Source organism: Haemaphysalis longicornis, unplaced genomic scaffold, assembly GCF_048455015.1.
Source record: "Haemaphysalis longicornis isolate Haplotype H1 unplaced genomic scaffold, Haemaphysalis longicornis Haplotype H1 scaffold_10, whole genome shotgun sequence".
In the NCBI taxonomy this organism is placed as follows: Eukaryota; Metazoa; Arthropoda; class Arachnida; order Ixodida; family Ixodidae; genus Haemaphysalis; species Haemaphysalis longicornis.
Window position 1 is genome coordinate 12,884,610 of NW_027526204.1, and position 20,910 is coordinate 12,905,519.

At 48.1% G+C, this 20,910-nt stretch overlaps 1 protein-coding gene across 4 annotated transcripts in view; it reads right to left on the reverse strand.

Annotated features, from left to right (window-relative positions):
* LOC144158197 (uncharacterized) overlaps positions 1-19,891 on the reverse strand; it is a 29,269-nt gene extending 9,378 nt beyond the window's left edge. For 2 of the 4 annotated variants that reach the window (XM_077688889.1, XM_077688892.1), the window contains exons 1-2: positions 19,510-19,890; positions 5,121-5,214 (exon numbers count right to left, since the gene is read on the reverse strand). In XM_077688889.1, coding sequence (XP_077545015.1) covers positions 5,121-5,214; positions 19,510-19,662 — 247 coding nt within the window. In that variant the 5' untranslated portion in view covers positions 19,663-19,890. Of the gene's footprint in view, positions 1-5,120; positions 5,215-19,509 lie in introns of all 4 variants that reach the window. The other 2 variants (XM_077688890.1, XM_077688891.1) reach the window with 2 other exon arrangements.
* Between the last annotated feature and the right edge of the window lie 1,019 nt (positions 19,892-20,910).

Genomic DNA, 20,910 nt, shown 5'->3' on the forward strand with positions numbered 1-20,910 from the left:
AACTGGATTGCTACTTGGGCAGTTATTCCGATGCGAAAATACCTTTTGCACGTCTAATTCACGTCAAGTGTGGACTTATTGGTACAGCCCGCTTGTCTAAAAAATCATGCAAGTGCAACCAAGAGCTGTGCAACGGGAGTTGACTGAACAGGATTCTCCCCCATCAAAGCTCTACAACAACCATCTGTATTACGGCAGTAGGCCAACCTCAAAGGGAACGCGGCCAGACAAGTGCGTTCATAAGCACCACGCGGAACACGGCATTTCAGGTACTTTAGATATCAACGAAAGGGTGGCCAGAGGAGAAATCACGAAGAAAATGAGCGCGCGACTAAATGAAACACAGCACGGACCTAGATTCAATCAGAGGATATATGTCGCTGAGCACGCTGTAAACCGGTGCTAATGGAAGTGAACTTTGGTGGACCCATGGGTAGTCGTCGTGAGGAACACATCTCGCCAAGGACGGCCAATTGGGCAATGTGTCGTACTGCCCACGAGCCACTCGACACAAGATCAGGGACAAACAGCAATGCTGGAGACACGGCCAACACGACAAACGAACACAGACTGACCTATCCAGAAGTGGCAGTGAGGCACCAATGAGGCACCGAGAGGCGTTAGCTGGCGAGATGCCTGCACGTTTTGACATGCACCGAAACCCCGAAACACACGACGCGGTGTCCGCACACAGTTAGGTAGGATGCCTTGATTCATGCGTCCACCGTACAGGGTGGAGACATGTACGGTGGCGCCGCCATTTTGGGTCATTTGTTCGCCGCCAAAGCAAGTGCACGCGCTTCATTTTGCGCTGCAATACTTCTTACTCGAGAAGTTTTAATGATAGCTCACTAATAATCGTGTGTGCGTGTAAAAGCACTTTTTCTTTTGCACATGCAACGCACATAGGTTTAGGAAGCACAGTCTTAATAAAAAATGATTCATTAATTGTGGGGTTTAACACGCTGACGCTATACAGGCGATGAGGCGCGCTGTAGTGGAGGGCTCCGGATTAATTTTGACAACCTGGGGATGTTTAACGTGCGCCGAAATCTCGTACAGACGGGTGTTTTTACTTTTCGCCTCCATCGGAAAAGCGGCCGCTGCGGCCGGGAATTGAACCCGCAACCTCGTGCGCAGCAGGCTCAAGTCTGCTGCTTCCCTTGAGTTTCGCAGTAACGAACTGCCGCGATTCCCACATTGATACATTAGCCCCAGTCTAATATGGTTCAACTTAATTTTCAGTTCCTTTTAATCGATCGGTGGGCTTCTACATTACACTTTGTTTCTGTGTACTTTTGTTATTGAGTGCCACAATATTTTATGAATTGGTAAAAAACTGCACACACATTCTGTAAATTGTCTACTAAGTCTAAATATGCCTACGCTGCTTCAGATACCTGGTTTTTTTTTATGAAAGCGTGTCGTGTAATTTTTATTTTTTAGCCATTCACGTGAGGGCACTAGAGGAAATAGACCTTCACGATTTTGCAACTTCATTTTGAGATCTTTTTACAGCCACCTATTGCTTTTACTACCTTAATTGGGCGACTTTTCACCGTTTATAGTTCGCAATCGCCTACAAGGAGAGACCTTTTGTTTCGAAATGTACTTTCAACTCGTTTTTTTTATTTTGCTTGGCCTTGGCAAATTTTGTTTTTGCGGAGGTGCAGGATGTACACGGTTGCAGCTTCAGGTTACTGTTTACTTTTTTACGAGTGCTGTCGATTAGCTATAGACGTTTGGGATTTTGTTAGGCGATTTTCTTGCTATCCTTCAGCAACTAACATACATGTACACTATCATAAAAATTAAATGCCTGAACCACTCCAACTACGCATTTTGTACAGACACAAGACGTTGCACTTTTGGTGGCTAGGGCTATGGGCAAAAAATGATTACCCAGAAAAACATCACACATGCTGTGCTTATAGTCTCAATCGCTTCAAATGCTAAACATTTGAACAAGTTTATTGCAAGCCGACTCTAGCAACCGTTTTGCTGCCGTAGCCATTATCTGGGTCTTCTGGCTCGCTCAACCAGCGCAAAAAAATGCGGAGTCGGAGGGTCATGGAACATCCCAAGAGCCTTGCCATGAGGTTAGAATGGCTTCCGCACTCTGCAGGTGGAGGAGAAACACTGCGCTGAATAACATCCCTCACCATCTCCTGTGGTTCTCTTAGGCGGCATATGTCATGATCGTCTGAGAACTTTTCGAAGGCACCTTCACAGCGGGTAACGAAGTCGAGCACCTGTTTACTTACGTAAACAAGGTTTCTCCCACCTGGCACATACTCTTTCAGTTCTACAAGGACATGGTCGCCAGTTGGTTCTTCTGCAATGAGTTTTTCTTTGCACGCACTGCATGCCTTAACTGCTAATAGCAGTGGCTTCACAAGAAACCCCGCCAAATGGGCAACGATATCACGTTCGACACTGGAGAGTGGCTCAATGTCTTCGATGTCACTACCAGACGCTTCCTGTTCTTCCTGTACTTGTTTGATCTCTTCTGAGAAAAAGTCTATTAGGAAACTGCTGTCGTCAGTGTCGTAACCAGAGTTATTTGGAACTTTTAGAAACTGCCTTACTGAAACTATTTTGATTGCATTTTCAAGGTCGTAAGCACTTGGAACCGGTGACAACATTCTTATTATAGAGAAAAAGTTCTCCAGACAATCTTGTGCCAACTTGCCCGTCAAAACAAACTGATACCCACACTCTGCGGGCAGGAAAACTCCAACACAACTTTTGTGGACACTACCACACCAGCCTGGCACGGTTTCCAAGCTTTCTTTTTGCCAATGCCTAGACTTTCACCAACAAGAATTGCAAGTTTGAGAGCGTCAATAGCGTCGTTATACTTGCTTTTGTTCAAAAAGCTAAGTGCAACAACCGGGTGAAGAGCTGTCATCAGTGTGTACCACTTAAAAATAAATCGAAAAACCAAGCAGTTGCCCCAGCTGAAAGCATGTCATTCTTATTAATGCATTATCTAATTACGGCTGGGGACTCCCGAAAAAGTTGAACTGCAGTTTCAACTTTCATTATCATGAAGTGTCCGTCTGACACATGCAAGCTGTTCAAAATTGGGGCGACATTTATCTGCTCACTGTCTAGCCTCAGCACAGCCTCGACAAGCTTTATTGAAATATCACAAGGAAGGTTGAACTTCCATTGGACGCCTTCACTAATGTCCATTTTGTTTCCTTCCACAAGGTGCCCTCTAATGTTTTTGAGCACGTGCGCAGGGTCCGGCATGAAGAACAATTTTCTGGGGTTCTCAAAAGGGTGGGGGACACTGCACACAGTTATGGAGTGACGTGAGCTTGACAAGTTAAGCGACCTCCACATAGCACGATTAGAGCTTCCCATGTCGCACGTCGCACAATGCACCCGAAGTGAAATGTCTGAGCAGAGCTTGATAAGATGGAACACAAAGTTCTTGAGCTTATCGCCATCGATGTATGCGCCGGTGTAGTGGTACGCAATCACTTGCTTCCACCTACTATTAATGCCGCCCACCATGAAAACAAGTGCGCGATTGGTGGGCTGGTCCGTCTCAGGCAGTGTCGTCATACCAAGGAACGTATCATTGCCCCTGTCGAGCTCCACACCCCGGCAAATTTCCATTTCGTCGAGAACTAGCTTTCAGTCTTTTTCAATATCTTTCATAGACATTAGTTTAGTTTCCATTAAAACTTCAAAATTTCATGCAGTACGCCAGGCTTAAACGCCACATGCTGCAGTCTTCGGCAGGGCGTCCGCCGAGATGTCAAAGGGTATCCTTGCTGAAGGATGATGTCATAACCCGTGGATCCACAGGCAAATTTAAGCTGTAGCACTTTTTTGATGGTGTCGGGTTTCCATGTGCAGCCTTTTCTTTTTAGCTTCGTCATTCAGAAACTTCAGGTTTTTGGTGAGTGCAGACATGTCCGCTTCCAGTTTCTTAGTTTTTATTTTGGCTGGGCGTACCTTTTTCTTTGCCACGGACAAACTTTCTCGCAGTTGCAAGTTTTTTCTTTCCAAGTCGCCAAGGGCCTTGCGCAGTTCATTCGTCGACACTGAGGCCCTGTCACATAATTCGCTAGGCCCTCCAACATTTCGGCATCTCGGACATCGGATATTTGTCCTTCTCCGGTATGAGGAACCAGGAACAGAACCCCGCCTAGCTGGTTCCGCTCCCTATGCTTTGGCGGTGCTGCATTAAAACAAAAAGCAAATGACTGGTTTTTCTCTGCACACACCCCTGCCACACTGGCGCTTTCAATTGCGATTGAAGCGAATCAAGCGCGCTCGACGCACTGCCGCTGCTACACGGCACGTTTCAATCGTGACCGAGAAGTTGCACCAGTTGCACTCACATACGCCAGATGGCGCAACAATGTACTTGTGGCTAGAGTTCCTGTATATAGCTCCCGCAGGGAGCTAAGAGTTGCGCGACCGACCGCCATCTTTGTTATCCGGATTGCTGCGGGAAAGCCGCCCGTCGCGAGTGAAGGAGCCTCGCCGCCACGCTTCCGACGGCGGCCGACGCGCGGTGGGGGCGCTTCGGTCGGCGGCGCCTCACGCTTCTGCTGCTGCTGTTCCTGGGCGGGGCGCGGTGCCGCCCGCGTCGGCGGCTGCGGCGCAGCCGTAGTGGGGGCTTCTCTGCGCGGCATGGATAACCGGAGTGTCGCAATCACGGCGGCGCGTGGAAAAGGGTCGCGCAACTCTTAGCTCCCTGCGGGAGCTATATACAGGAACTCTACTTGTGGCCGGCGTCTGGTAACTTCGCGCGGTCGTAGGTATACGTAACTATGTAAATGTTACCGCACGCTTATTTGGGTAAAGTTATTCGATAGAATTTGTGGCGTTAGTTGAAGTTTCTGTGCCATTAGTGAGCGGGGCGAGAGTACCGCCGCTTTTGTTCGATCACGCTAGGAAGTATCGATCACACTCGGGGAACCAGGATCGAGTTCGAGCATGATCAGGTTCGATCGCGATTGAAATTGCCGTGTAGCAGTGCCCGATCCGGATTCAGCTCGATCCGGATTGACTCAATCGCGATTGAAAGTGCCCATGTAACAGGGGTATTACCTCCGGTACTATGCAATGTGACACTAATGCAAAATAAAACTTACGTCGAAAACTAAACAAAGTAGGAATGGCTGTCTTCTTGAGGAGGCGTCGCCCATCTTGCCGGCCACTCTCGAATTGGTCGTGTTCAAAGTGGAGCTGAAAGTTAGAAAAATCTGAGATTAATCATGGCAAAATCAAATGCAGCAACGAAATCCCCCTCCACCTCAATCAAATGCAAAAGTGCCACCGCTACTATGAACAAGCACTCTGCCTTCAAGAATCACTAAAAGTTGTTAATATTCTCAGTTTGGGAATAGCCAGGAATGATTAAAAGTGCAATTATCAGTCAGCTTTCGATTAAACATTGGTCTCTCTTCATTTCAAGCTCTGATGGACGCGGGTTCGATTCCTGGCCGCAGTGGCCACTTTTTTTGATGGAGCGGAAAAGCAAAAACGACTGTGTATTCGAGATTTCGGCGCATGTTAAAAAACCCCAGGTGGTAAAAACTAATCCGGAGCCCTCCACTACAGCGCGCCTCGTCAACTGTGTAGTGTGGGCGAGGTAAACCTCATAATCTATCATTTACAACTCTGACGCCGTCACGAGAGCTCGCTCGCTGCACGCAGCACAATCTGCGCACGAATACCGCGTCTTTGATTTAATACTCTCATTTCAATAAAGGCTGCCTGGTAAGTTACAAAATATGTCTTATGCTTACAACTTGGATAACAAAAAAAAACATTGCAGGTTATACTTCTGTGGGACTACATAATGTCTTGAAAGCATTTGTGTCCTTTTAGTTACTGCCCAAGTGTTAGGATGTAAACATAGTCTACACGAAAAGTAAAAAAGAAAACGAATTTCTTTTTGTAAGAGAATAAAACGGCAGGGGCGAGCTATTGTCTGACTTGCTTAACAAATAATCTATCGGTTATAATACGCTGGGGGTGACAAGCACTACCATAAAAAAAATAAGTGAATGTGGCCATGGACGCAACAAAGCAAAACGAGTCCACAGAAAGGTTCAATAATTCATGACTCATAATGCTGCGGCTGCACGCTTATTATTTCGGCAATTTAACAGTAGAGAGTTATAGCAGATTGAAAAAACGGTTCTGGTACAGTATGTGGTACCCGTTATCAGACCGTACCGGGAAGGCTCGTTTTAGATGCAGAGCATCTGATTCACTCGCCTTGTCCCTCCGGCGTCGTCGTCGTCAGCGTTGTCCGCCCCTCCCCCATTCTCCTCGCCGCGCCAGCTGCACTCTCCGCCGCTCACCCCCTCTCCTCTCCGATAGCAAACACACTCTCTCTCGGGGGGGCATTGGATTGGATTCAATTGGAATGGCATGGATTGACTTGGATTGGATTAAAGTGGATTGTGTTGGATTGTGTTGCGTCATAGCCGCGGCAGGGGGTTCACGGCACGTTTCACGCGATGGGAGAATCAATCTAACGGAAACAACAACGGAACCCCCTATGCGTCGCATCTACACAGGGGTTCCCGCGAGGGGAGGTGGGAGTTTTTTTAAGAGTTATAGCAGACCGTAACTACCGGACATGCTACCGTTACTGGGAGAGACTTGGGTTGTACATCGTTTGGCAATTCTTCGCAAGTTTGTGGTGTTTCCTGTGCTGAAATATTAGTTTTCAGTTCTCAAAAGCGCTAAACGCAGTATTAAAAAAATATATCCAACGCCCCTACGGAGATTCGAACGAGCGACTGCGTGAACATGAAGCGGACATTTTACCCCTACTCCATGTAAACAGATCAGCAGGTCAAGCTGGGCTCTCAGTACATACGGCTGGCTGCTTCGTTTTATTCTCTCGCACTGACACCGTCTGTTCCTCACTCGCCGATTTGTAGATGGCCCCATGTTGCTGTTAAAGGAGCCATGAAGACAAAACAAAAGTTTGTTTTATTCGAAAGATTAGGTGTTTCATAGTACCCCAAGCGCTTTCCCGGAAGCAAACGATGCTTTATTCGCAGAGAAGTAAGGCAATTTAAGCCAAATTTTTAAAGATCCCGCTAAATTGTATATTTCGTGACGTGAACAATGGCGTCATATGATCCGGTACATGAAACAGATACTTAGTATGCCGACTCCATATAGCACCCACACGCGGGAATCAAACAGGAACCGGAACTCGTGCCGAAACTGAGATGGCAGCCATTTTGAAAATACTAGTAAAACCTAGTAAACCCGCAGCCCTGGTCATGGAATCACCTGATCCGGACAACAAAGCTCTCCCCAAGGAGCTCGGGCTTGCATTTAACAACCTCACACCCCTTTAACGCTCAATGCTTCTAAGTGCACGAGCGGCGGGAGTTGTGGGATACACGTATGAACCGGAAAGTGACCATTCCGCGATACAAACAACAGACGAGGGTCCAGCTGTTCGCGATGGACGAATGCAGACTGGTACGTGTGTGCCGTATTTTTATTACGGTTAATAATAGTTCAACTTCAGTAGCAGTATCGCTTATGCCAGTTGGCCGGTCGTGTACGGAAGGCCGTTCGCGCGAGCTCTCTGCTCTGACCAGAAAGATACGAGCGTCAATGTGCGGTGTGTACGGTATTTTTTTTCCAAGGTCAGAGCGCTTTGACGGCGCTTTGACGAAGTCGGCGACGAGCAGTGGCATGTCCCACGAGTGAGCTAACGTAAGGGTCCCTGCCATAATCATTTCGTCGGAAACGAAGCGAGCACACTCGTACTTCCTTTAGCTCCCTTTCTCCTCCATTTGCAAAGTTCACAAAACGTAGCCACTTGCTTCGCCAAGGTTCGTCGTTGGGCAGGGATGTTGCACTCCCTTGAAGATTTGCATGGGCATTTCAGGATGCAGAAACGAAATTTCATTGTAAAGTACTCGAACAAACTGAAGTGTTCAGTGGTTGTAAACTGAAAACGAGCTCGTAGCGACAGCAGCAAGCCAACACGACCGCCATTCCGAAGCTTCTGCGACGAGCGGCACTATCTCGTCGCTGCTTGCTGTTCCTTACTCCCCTCGTTTCTATTTTTACCTTTGCTGGTTGGCGATATGACGCCAACTTCCTGTCAAGGGATTAAGATACCAAGCAAGGTCGCGGCTGTGCGTGCTAGAACGGTTCGTTGGCCCTGAAGAGCCTCGAACCCGAAAATTCGTCTGCGCGACGGCGAGATGAACAGCTCGGCCGGCGGTAGTTTCATACGCATTGGCGTAAATGTTTGCATGTTCGTTCGGAACTTATGTGCAGTATGTTTCGCGGGCATATAGTTCACTATGCAAACTAAGCCCTGCCTAACTTGCGTTTGCTTTTGCCGGCCTCTGCTAATCGCAGAGCATTCTAGTATGACATCATAGGTTCTTGCGGGAAATGAGCTAGTGGGTCGCATGGTCATTCCCTTTTTTCCTAATTATGTAGCTTATTTGAGCGAAGTTTGCGTTAAAAGTCGTGTCAGTATGGTTCTAACGAGACAATCTTTCGAATGAACAAAACTTGCGTTTTTTCTTCATGGATCCTTTAATACTAGTTATGTAGCCGGATCGCCTTTATTTGACCTAAAAGAAGCTATCGTATATGCGTCGCCCGACGACACAAGTCACGGCAGTTGGGTCAGGACCCGGTTTCGCTTGCTGCTTGAGCTATCAGAATCGCGGGGATTTCACTTCCTGCAACCTTATTGTTCTTAAACGACTCCCGTTTAAAATCCATTTTTGTAGCTCGACTAGGCGTGAGCCAAGTGTACGTCAACCAAACTCTGCCAAAGCGGCCGTCCGCTTTGGAGTGACTGACACAATACGTCTCGGTACCGTCCTGCCAAGCCGCTCCTGTTTACGGTACAGTTCTACGCATGCGCGGTGGCGTCCAGACGGTAGACATTACCGTACCGGAACCGTTTTTCCGATCTGCTATAACTCTCTGATAGCGAGCTTTAGCTGACCGCTTTTCACGGTGCGCTCCGCTCCGATGACTACCGGGAGCACCACTGTGCATGCGTAGCGCGCTTGCCCAGGGGAAAATGGACTGTATATTCTTGCTGGAAATTATGATTTGGAAATTATGTGAATATCACTTGAAGAAGGGCTTGCGTTCGGGCTAGTTGGTATTCCATAACGTTCATCTTAAGCGCAGAAAAATACACGGACACAGAAGACAAGGACAAGCGCTTCTTCCAACTGAATTTTATTGAATCAGAACTTCCAACTGAATTTTATTGTCCTTGTCTTCTGTGTCCGTGTATTTTTCTGCGCTTAAGATTCCCGCTGGAAACGTAACCTTCCCAGCGAGAAATATTGATTCCAGCCAGAACGCATTTTTTTTCTCACGGGAAATTTGTGATCCAGCCGGAAAGATTTCTAGCTGGAGGTGGAATTCCTGATTCTGGCTGGAAAAGATATTGTTACGGGACTAAGGTGGACAATGCCTGACAGCTCCTTGAACCAACGACGATGACGACGACGACGACGAAGTGCCTCGCGCGAACCTTGCGCGAGCTCTGTCATGGCCGCACTGATGATGATGATGATGATGATTTCTATTGGTTTCCCCTTTGTATCGGGGTGATGACATGTCATCTTACCAAAAAAGACTAATATACCTATGTTTTACACTTTTGGTTCAATACTAGCGCTGCTTAGGGCAGGCACAAAAAGCTTATTAGGCACAAAATACTTTTCTTTTTCTGTTACAAGTGGTAGCTATCCTAGGCAATATTCCCCTCTCTGCTTTTCGTCCACCAGCATTCTAATCTTCTTTTCGTCCCCTCGACAGCCTTGAAGTTGACTTCCTCTGTGATACCTTTAAATCCTAGGGCTTCTGACAGCCCAATATTCCCTTCGTGTAGATTTGGATGGATACCCTCACAATCTAGCACGATGTGCCGCATAGTTTCTGTTTCTTTTCCGCAGACCACGCATACCCCATCATTTTGTGAATACTTCCCCACAAAACTCTTAGTTCGCAGGCAACCTGCTCTAGCCTCAAAAAGCAAAGCACTGCCCTGGGAATTATCGTAGAAATTTTCCTTTCTGATGTTCATCTTCTCAGCCCTGTACATCTCTAACGACGTTTTGGCTTCCATTTTTTCTCTCCATTTATTCGTTTCAATCTGCCTTGCCTCTTTTTTGGTTACCTTGGCTGTTTTGGATTCCCCACTGTTCTTTCCGTATTTCATCGTTAGTCTTCTAGTCTTTCTTAACCACTGCGTGTCCATGCTTTTCAAGTATAGGTACCTAAAAACCTTAGCTGCCCACCTTCGTTGATCCATTGCCCTCAACCTCATCTCAAAGCATATTTTACTCTGAGCTTCTCTAACTTCAAACGACGCCCAGCCCATATCTCCCTGAACTGCTTCGTTAGTTGTTTTTCCATGCGCGCCTAAGGCCAGACGTCCTACCGTTCTCTGGTTTACTTCAAGGCGTGATAGAACGTCTGATTTTAAGCAGAGTACAGCATTCGCAAACGTGAGACCCGGAACCATTACTCCTTTCCACATTCCTCTTACTACTTCATATTTGTTATACCCCCACAGAGCTCTATGCTTCATTATAGCTGCGTTTCGCTTTCCCTTAACCTTAAGTTGCTCCTCGTGAGTACTTAAGTAGCTATCCCCTTCGTTTATCCACACTCCCAAATATTTATATTCCTTGACTCTAGGTAATTCGCCTTGCTGGATAGACACTACGTCGGTGGTAGCGTCATTGAAAACCATTATTCCTGATTTTTCTGCACCGAAATTTAACCCGAGGTCAGTGGCTTCCTGGCCGCAAATATTTATTAGCCGCTGCATATCGGTTTGGTTATCAGCTAAAAGAACGATGTCGTCTGCGTATAACATTCCCGGAATATGCTGTTGTACCACTTCGCCTTGCAGCATATGGGTTAGGCTAAACCCTACTTGACTTTCTTCCAGTTTCTTTTCTAACCCTGCCATGTAAAGCATGAACAGTATTGGGCTCAAAGGGCATCCCTGTTTCAGTCCCCGATGGATGTTGACCTGCCGGGCGCATTTCTGTCCTTCCCAAGTAAGGTGCACTCTATTGTCTTTATAGATTGCTATAAGGAACTGTACTAACTCGTCATCTAATCCCTGGAGTTTCAACATTCTCCACAGCCGTTCTCTACATATACATGTACATAATGTGAATATGTACATGTATGTGCATAATGTACATAATGTGAATAGATCGCTTCACTCCATCGCATCGTTCGTCTCATCTGTGTCCTGCCGCCACGTAACATTTTGGTGGAGTGTGCGGTGTCATCCCCATCCTGGCCTCCACATCGCATCGTCTCGGCCCGGGCAGAATCGTCGAGGAAACGTCGGCCGTGTCGGGCAGCCCCAGCCCACTGCGACGAGCATTCGACCACGTCCCCCGCCCCGTGACCCCAGCCCGTGACCAGCCGATGAAGACGAGCCGCTACATGCCGAGACCAAAAGAACAGAAGCCGCGTCCCCAGCCCTCTCGTCCGACGTGGTTCGAGTTCCTCCGACGGTCCGCTTCTGTCTTCAAGACATCGCTTTTGCGGGGCCAGGCATCATCACGTGCATCATCGTCATCGGAGGCGGCAGGCACATCTTCACTGCACCTTGTCATCGCATCGCTCATCCTCATCGCAATCCTCGCGTTGCCTCGGCCACGACCGGGTCGGTCGTCCTCGAACCGGGGGGTGATGTTACGGGACTAAGGTGGACAATGCCTGACAGCTCCTTGAACCAACGACGATGACGACGACGACGACGAAGTGCCTCGCGCGAACCTTGCGCGAGCTCTGTCATGGCCGCACTGTACATAATGTGAATAGATCGCTTCACTCCATCGCATCGTTCGTCTCATCTGTGTCCTGCCGCCACGTAACAATATTTCCAGCCCCAGCCGGAGGTGCTCCTGGAAATGAACGTTTTAGCACTTTGAGCTTTTAAATTGCATAACAACATAAAAAAGTGCTAATCGCTTTACAACGTAAGCAAAACATTTCAGCAATAAGCGATCCCAAACTAAAAAGCAACAACCTCTTCAAAATTGTTTTAATTGTGCACGGACTACATTTTCATGCGCCTGTGCCCGGCGCCATTTCACACGTTTAAAACATGTTCGCTAATTTCGACCGCTCGCACTGGCGTACATGCAGAGGCCCGCACGTGGCTGTAGCGCGTTTTACGTCCTCATCTGCACGAAACTTTTGACAGTGTATTCAATTCTTTTCCCTACAGCGGCTTTGTGCGTGCTCGTGCTGTTCGTGGGGGACGTTGACAGGATCGCTTTTGCATTATTCGCGTCGCTTGTCGATAACAAACTGAAATGCCCGGAAAGAGATCTGGTTGCAACAATGGACTGCGTACCGTTCAAATGCACTAGTATATACTACCAAATATAGGTAAGTGCACATTCGTATTGATTTGCTAAATCTTTGAACTTGTAGATTCGCTCATAGCCTTAACGCAGTCTTGACATGCATTGCAGCAACTTAGCACCGTGTGTGGCACTATCGTAAAAACAGTACATTGGGCCTCGCTAAATTTCGACAGGGTCATCGGTTATTATATTCCGGTAGCCTGTGCACAGTGAGAGAGTGGCTGTCGAAGGTTTTAGTGTGTTTCAGACCTCGGCATCTATTTTAATAAACACGGCATAATTAATGCATGAACCGTGCGGGCTGTCAACAATTGAAGTGCAGGCAGTGTTACAAGGTGAATCAATCTATAATAAATTGCTTTTTCTTCTGTTTGTTTCTGGTATCTGTACTGCAACGTCTATGTGGCAGAATGTGGTACACAAGGCTTGCAACCCAGAAGACTGCCGGTGGAAGGACCAAAAAGTGGCATCGAGAACCTTCTGTGGCAATGGAGACAAAGCTACGCGGAGGGGGTGGGGACTGCTTTGTGTTACTGCGCCAAAGTAGTTCTCAATAAACTGGTTTCGGTTTCGGTTTCGGTTTCGGCGTGACGCATACGCATTTGCTACAGTTCGTTTTTTTGCATGAGCTCTTTGGTTGAGTGCGCTGAACCGCAATCACCAATCATGCAGGCATATTGGCGTATCCTTGTCTACGTTTCATTTGATTCTAAGCAAAAGCCAACGCATTCACTGGCGAACTCGGACCGACTTAATATATTATAGCGTGGACGGTACCGTCGAACTCTGAGCCGCCCAGAAACGCCGTTAATTTTGTCAGCGCTGCAGTTTTGAGGGCAGGCACTGATATTTAATCTCTTCTTTAGCCGAAAACTGGGCAGCACAACGCGCACGTGTAGCGTGCTTACATAGCGCAGGCTCGCTATACTGTTAAGGCAGCACACGGCACTACGGCGCGAAGTGAAATCCCATTTGGACCGCGCTGAGTTAGGCAGGCCCCAAGAAGTTTCGGTGACATAAAAAGACTGAAATGATTTGATTGGCAGTTTTTCGAAGCTCACGAAATCACTTGACATCGCAGTTTCTCATTATGCCTTATTTTTAATAGGCTGCCTGAAACACTGGGAGGACCATTTACCCAAAAAAGGCGGAGATTCCAACCCCTGTGGATGTTACAAGTGACAAGGCTAAAAATATGCTATACATGGCATGACAATATAGTTTTAAATTTTTAATCTGGCCTCTGTGTTATTGCTTGGGGCACAAAAGCCCACACAGAAGAGTTATTTTATTCAGAAATGCTGATAGTATTTTGGTGTCTGCTAGAAATGACTTTAGGTCAGAATGGTGTACATAAAAATTAAATTTGGTAATGTGCGCTACCGCAACACTTGGCAAAAAAAAACGTGATTTCTGGCTGAGAATGGGGATGAATCCAGCATGAAAAAAGTGATTTCTCGCTGGAAAGTGGGGCAGAATCCAGCAAGAAAAAACGTTTCTGGGTGGGAAGTGGTGCACTGTCCAGCAAGAAAACAACCAATTTCCAGCCAGAAAGTGTTGTATAACCAGCAAGAATAAGGCAATTTCCAGCTGGTAAGCTGCACCAAAAGGGTGATTTCCAGTTAGAAGTGGCCATTTTCCAGCCAGTAGACGTGCCATTTCTGGCTGGAGACAAGCCTAAAAAAAAATTCCCCCGCATTTCCCCGAGGGGGAGAATGTGAAAGTGCGAATGCACGGTTGTCGGCCCGCTTGCGGCGCTTGCGCTCGGCCCCCGCAGCCCACCGCCTCGCCGCCTTCTCTTCCATCTCTTCCATCGGGTTTGTAGTATCACGTGTACACCACGCAGTTATCAAGCCGCTATAACGCCGCTGAGTCGCCAACGCACGCCGCTGACGACGTAGTTTGAATGCGTTAAAGATATAAGGCGCGTCACTAACACTGATATCAGCGTCGCGTCCGTGGCTTGGTCGGTAGAGCGTCGCGCTGCGGCCGCAAAGCCCTCGGATCGAAACCTGGCGCCGGATGCTGTTTCTTTTTTAAATGTAGAGGAGCACTGCGGACGCCGCCGCCGCCGCCGGCGGTGGATGGTTTGGGGTCGCTTATAAAGTGCATTCGCACTTAAAAACCTCCGTAGCATGCCCCCGCGCGAGGGACACGAGTAAATGCAGAGCATTGGGGGTGGTCACGTGGCGTAGGTTGTGGTAGTTGGCGGTGGTAGTTGTAGTTGTTGTCGTACGGGTGCGTCGACGGCGCTTGAAGGCCAAGTACGACGAAATGCACGAGGCGTTGGAGCACGGGGAGTTTGCGAGCTTGGACGAGTTCCTGCGCGCCTTCGACGTGCGGTCCGGGGAGGAGTACTCGGAGATTCTGCGGGCTGGCGCGTCGCGTCCGTGCGTGCTTCACGCGAGGACCCCCGCCGAAAAGCGCGTGAATGCGTTCAACCCGTGGATCGGAAGGGTTCTCGAATCCAACATGGACCTGCAGATGATCCTCGACCACTACGCGTGCGCGGCGTACGTCGTGGACTACGTCAACAAGGCCGACCGCGGCATCTCGTTCTCGTAACGCGGGGTCCGCCGCTCGCCGCTGACGTTTATTCTAGTTCACTGTAGCCGTGTCTCGCTCTCGATTCGATGGATCCGCAGCTCGACGCTGACGACTGGCGGCGGCCTCTCGTTCTCAACGCTCGGGATCGGCCGCTCGACGCTTCGCCGCTGCCTTAGCGCGCGCAGTAGAGGGAGAGGAGACGCTGCACCTGCTGCTGCAACGCCTCTTTCAGCGCCGGAGCACGCGCATGCGCGCCCGCACCTGTTGTTGAGAGCGAGGAGGAGCGGGGGAAGGGCGCACGTGCTGGCTGGCTGCGGACGCCGATCGCCAACGGACGGGTGACATTGTGAGTTAAAGAAATGCTCTGCATTTAAAATTTCAATTTCCAGCCAGTAGTTCCGGCTGACACCTCACTCCAGACCAGACTGGAAACGATTTCAGGCTGGAAGACTGTTGCATAACACAGCCGGGACTGGAAATTATTTCCATCTGGGGGGCAGCTTGGCCGCGAACGGCATTGGCTCCAGTTGCGCTGAAGTCAGCCAAAATTCTCTAATGTTGCATGTTACGAGGGTCCGCGTTTGGTGCTGCGTGCTGGAGTGGCGTATTTACTTGACTGTAACGCGAGTATCCTAATTTTATCTACCTGAAGTCGACCCTCGCGTTACAATCGAATACCGAAATACCAAAATTTCTTTCTGGATGTACTGGAAAGTCACCCTTCGCGTTAGAATCGTCGTCGTGTTACAATCGCGTAAATACGGTAATCCTAAAATTGCGTATTTTATAATTTATAAATAAATACGACAGGCACTGGATACAAGACCAAATAAATTTCCAAATCACGGCGGGGAGGTCCAAAACACGCCGAGCCGCTTTACTGAACATGATTTAGGACTTTTAATGTCGTTCTCGAGATTACCTGTACAGACGTTCAATAAATATAATTTGCACAGTCATTTATACTCAACCGAACACAACCAAAGTCTGCGGTTTCGTGCAGCGGGCTCGTACAGGTGTTGACAAGTATTTTGACCCCTTTCGTATATGTTTAAAGCATCGCCTCCTGTATTTTTACAATGCCAAACGCATCGCCCTCTTCTCAATGGGAGAGCCGGGTACGCCGGGTTGGCTGATTCGTCACAAGATGGGGCCGCGGGATGAACCGGGCTAGGGAGCCTACATAAGCCGACGAAGGCGCGGCTTATGTAGGCTCCCTAAACCGGGCCGGGAGCGGGCTAGTGGGGCAACAAGTCAACTCGAGAGCGGACGATTCGTGGCAGTCAAGGCCTCCCCCTCTTTGATGCCTGTTCACTTCGCTCCGGCTTCTTGGTTGCTTCCATGGAGGAAAGAAAAGGTTAGGAGAGGCCCTGACGTCACATTTGTGAAGCCGATTCCCGCCATGACTTGAGCCCACGGAGCCCAGCACTCTATCCCAACATCCTTTGCTGTCTTCGGTTTCATTTGACTAACATGGCGTCGCCCTGCCCTCCCGCTTCGAAGCGAAAACAGCTTCGTCGCTAATTCCTCGGTGCGATATCATGTTCTAAGCTGTTGATTTCGCCTTCAATTTGCCCATTCTAACCCACACCCAAAGTTTCAATCGAAAAACGGCCTTCGTTTTTGAGATAGAAGGACGATTTTTCAGCTCTTAAGCCTGGCAAACTAGCGTTTGTCGTCGTCATGGCAACAGGCTCGCGGGATGGCGAACGCAGACGAAGGGAGCATTGTTTGGGGTCGTACAGCACTGCGGTCTTCGCGCGCTACGTCTCAGCAGCGATAAATTTCACTTCACTTCATAACGAAGAAACACAAAGTGAGCAAAGAACGAATTGTGGGTCTCGCCAACGCTGAGCGAAGGGGATTTTCCCGGCAGGTCGCCGGCGGCGGCAGCGGCTCGCTCCGCCGATCTCGACGCGACGTAAGCGCCGCTGCGGCCGGGGTACGAGTTAAGGCCGCCTCCGACGGCGGAGTTTTCAAACTGGCCTAATCTAAAAACGTTTGTCGTAGCGCCTGCGCTGGTTTGCCAGCGTAGCGAGGCAGCGACATACTAATCGCCTTAAAAATTTGTCCGTTCTATTTGCCCAAATTTGGCCGCCGCAGTTGTAAACAAGTAAGCAACATTGTCCATGGGCTCAAGAAAAATGACATAACTTCCTCCACACTTTTCGCAATGCAATGGGATGCTAGGGGCCTCTCCTGAGTATTCTTTCCTCCATGGTTGCTTCAGTTCGCCTAGGCGCCGTGACAAAGCTTTCTGCTTGGCGCTGAACAACTCTTTAGTACAGGCGGCTTTTTTAAACGGTGCCAGCACGCAGGGTGCGCACATTTTTTTTTCGTCACTTCGCTGTTGTTAAATTTTTGTGTTGTGTTTCTTTGGATTTTTTCGAGATTATGTTCGATCAATTATCTCAATCTACTCAATTAAAACAAACACGGGTGTTATTTCCGCAAGTTGTGCATTTTTTTGTGGAAATGCAGGGTGTTACACGGTCCTGGCTGTGGTGGCACTCGGCAAGCAATGGTAGGCATGGGAAGATTTTTATTTTGTAATAAAGTAAAAATGCTAAGAACGACACTCACGCAGCCGTTGTTATCAAAAACATAAATTGCGATTAACAATTTTAGCGGAAAAAAGTTCTTACGTAGGACATTCCGGACAAGGACATGAGCTGTCCTTGCCCGTAGCGTCCTGCGTCCGAGAATTTTCGGGCTTGAAGTTGCTGATCATGCAGTACCAATTAGCTCAAACCCATTCTTTGATAAAGTACGACATTCGCGAAAGTATGGTTCCCATTAAACCTGCAGCCGTCCATGCCCCGCCTTATTAAAAAAAAACCCTTTTATTTAACCATGCAAACGCCAAACCCATCAATAACCACATGTTTGATTTATATGTGCGCGTTGCGCGTCCAAGACGAACGGCAGTAAACTAACTTCAAAGCTATATCGACGCTATCAATGCTCGCCGACAGAAGTTATATTTACTAAGTATTTCTTTTTTTTTTTGCATACGCTCGAGACGAATCTCGCTTCGAGGACATATATATTGCGAGAGTTCCAATTTGCATTTCCTTCAAACTGCGCGACCTGGTTGAATGTTTTAGCGGCTGTAAAGATTCGCAATGCGCGGCAAACACGCTGCGAGAGCTAGGGGGTTATTTACATTGGAGGCAAAAAAAATATATATGGTATAGAAAAATGATGTAATGCGGAATTGTTTGCTGGAGTATTGCGCGAACAATTTCCGTCTGCGGGTCATCTGAGATTATGCCTGACAACGCCGGTCATTAGTAAGAGCTTTAGTGAAAACGAATAGACTAATTTTAACCGTGATAAAATGTGCGCAATACTTTTTCTTTGTGTCAATACACGTTTCTGCGACAACAATTAATAGCGTGTAAAAGTTTCAGTTAGACTTCGCTATAGTGTCATTTGTACAAACCAGAAAACAAAACCCGCCCATCTGCCGTCTGCATTTTAGGCGATTTAGGCATGCATGTTTTGCGGAGCCAACAAACGTCAAGCGCTTTTCTTATCTATTACTTTCTTCTAAATTTTTGAATTCCACACCACTTAAATATTAGTCCGAATAAAATCTGCCGTGCACGATGTTTGTCGCTGTTTATTATTATTATTTTTGAATCCCTGTATAGTTCGTCAGAGGTTCTTAGTAGACTTACCTTATGATAACTTTTTTTGTTGGCCCTAATGAGTAAAAAATGACCGGGCCATCTCCACTAACACGAAACCTGGGGAGGGGCGAAGATGCACTGTATACATGTATTCAAAGATTGTAATTACTCTCTCTTAGCACACAGCGCCAGACATCATTACAAAGACGGTGGAGAAGAGAAATTGGAAACGTAGAACTGCAAATTTTAAGACTACAGCGACTACGGCACAGAATAGGTGTAAACAAGGAAGCGCGAACGAAAAGCGAGTGTCCCGGTGTGTTGTTCTGCGACGCGTTTTTCCCACGTACATGAACTACCGCGACCACATGAGAATATGACGACGTAGGACGACGACAACGTGAGCCGCCGACAGCCCGAGCCGCCAAGGTGCCTAAATCAACTTTACCAGCAGTCATTTTTAGCCTTGGCTGCTATCAAGGAGACAGGTCGGCCAGAAAACAAACAAGCGGAGGCGATGAATGCGCCGCGTCACGTTGCAACGGCCTGAAGCGCATCCACCGCGTCTGCGGCCACTGTTGGCGAACGACAGCAGTATTGCCGGTATGGCGGGGTTCGAAACAGCAATCTGACATTCATACAAAAAAAATGTGATCACTGCAGCGCCCCTTATGAGAAGTGGCAGAACAAAAGAGCATGGTTGCCGTTTTCCACCACGCGTCGCCCCAAGATGATACGGTCACGTGATTAAAGCACTGGGAAGGCTGGCGATTGATGGAGAGTGGCCGGAGTAGAGGGAGAGGGCTTGGTTGGCCGGTCCGGGCTGATGCGTTTGGCATTGTAAAAATACAGGAGGCGATGGTTTAAAGCCATGCCGCCGCAAAATAATTTTGCTCGGTACAAACCAATGCCAAATGAACTAAACCTACCTCGCAGATCTTGGAGTTGCCAGTAGCCGTCCACTTATCTCGTTTGGCTAGTGCTTCCCACTTCTTTCGCCGTGCAGGGTCTCGCGGGAAACGAAAACAACGCAGCCCCTTCGCTGTCGAGCCGCTGCACAGCGGAACGCAACAGCCAGTCATACCTGCTAGTAGGCACAGCAAACGCACAAACTGGTCATTTGCACCGGAGTATATCCTGGTATATCTTGCAAGTCCTGTTTACGCTGTTTCGCCACACGGGAAGCAGCTTCCAAAAACGTTCAGCACTGTGACCCAAAATGGAGCATGCCGCCGGCGTCGGACCACGGCTGCTGGATGAGAGCGCACGCAAGTGCGCCTTTCATCCAGCGGCCGTGGTCGGACCGTTCATGGAGGAACCCCTTAAGGGGGCGCTGGCATCGAGGCACCCTAACAGTCATAGGCTAAGTCAACGACATTTCTGGACAACGGCGTCGTTCTGCGTTTTATCAGCTTTCACAAAAGTTCACCCGCACCAAACTGCAAGAGAAAACGCGCGCCAACGATACTATTTTTTTTCTCTATGACGATAGCGCGCGACGTCTAAAGACAACAAAACAGACGGTGAACCAGGTTTTATTGTTTTCAGTGAAAGTAATACTTTAATAATTAGAAACTTGACAAGTATCAAGCTTTAATTTGTTTAAACAAGTGATTGAGGCCCCCCCCCCCCCCCCCCCTTTTTTAACACTAAACACTGGCGCCTAATTTGCCCTCTGACAGCGCCACTTAGTTTTGGCGGCCGTGGAACGTAGCAGACGACGCGGCTAGCGTAGTTCATGGCGTGGTTTCTGTTGGGGCTCAATCGGTGGGGTTCCCCGGTTCCCATCTCCTGCGTGTGTCCATGCGTGGCCGCCCATGAGGTTTTGCACTGAGAAAACAGGCACACCCGCGCCGCGCGCATTGTGCAGCGGATCGAAACTAACGATGCAAACATTTATCAGAAGTCGGGTCACATGCTGGGATCGGTCCAGAAACAAGCCCGACGACAAAACTATTAAGAGAATTAGATTCCTCCGAAGAACAAGGGTAGTTTGAGGGCTAAACGGCCGCATGCTTACCGGGCACGCATGCCAGAAATAGCTTCTTGTATACTGCTTGCCTCTTGAAAAAAAGAAAAAGAAGGGCAATATTTACTATTGCCATAGAGCGATAGGATGCCTTGGTTCAAAATAAACAGTCCTCAATACATTCGTGGGCACTATTATATTGATGCCTTCACTGGCATTGCACGTTGTACTGATATGTTAAAAATGACATACTTTATTGACATGCTTTATTCACTTATATATGTGCTTTATATAAGCTTGAATAATTCAATTTTTATTCTTTTATATGTGTTATAACTGCTAATAGCTGCACTGCTTCGAA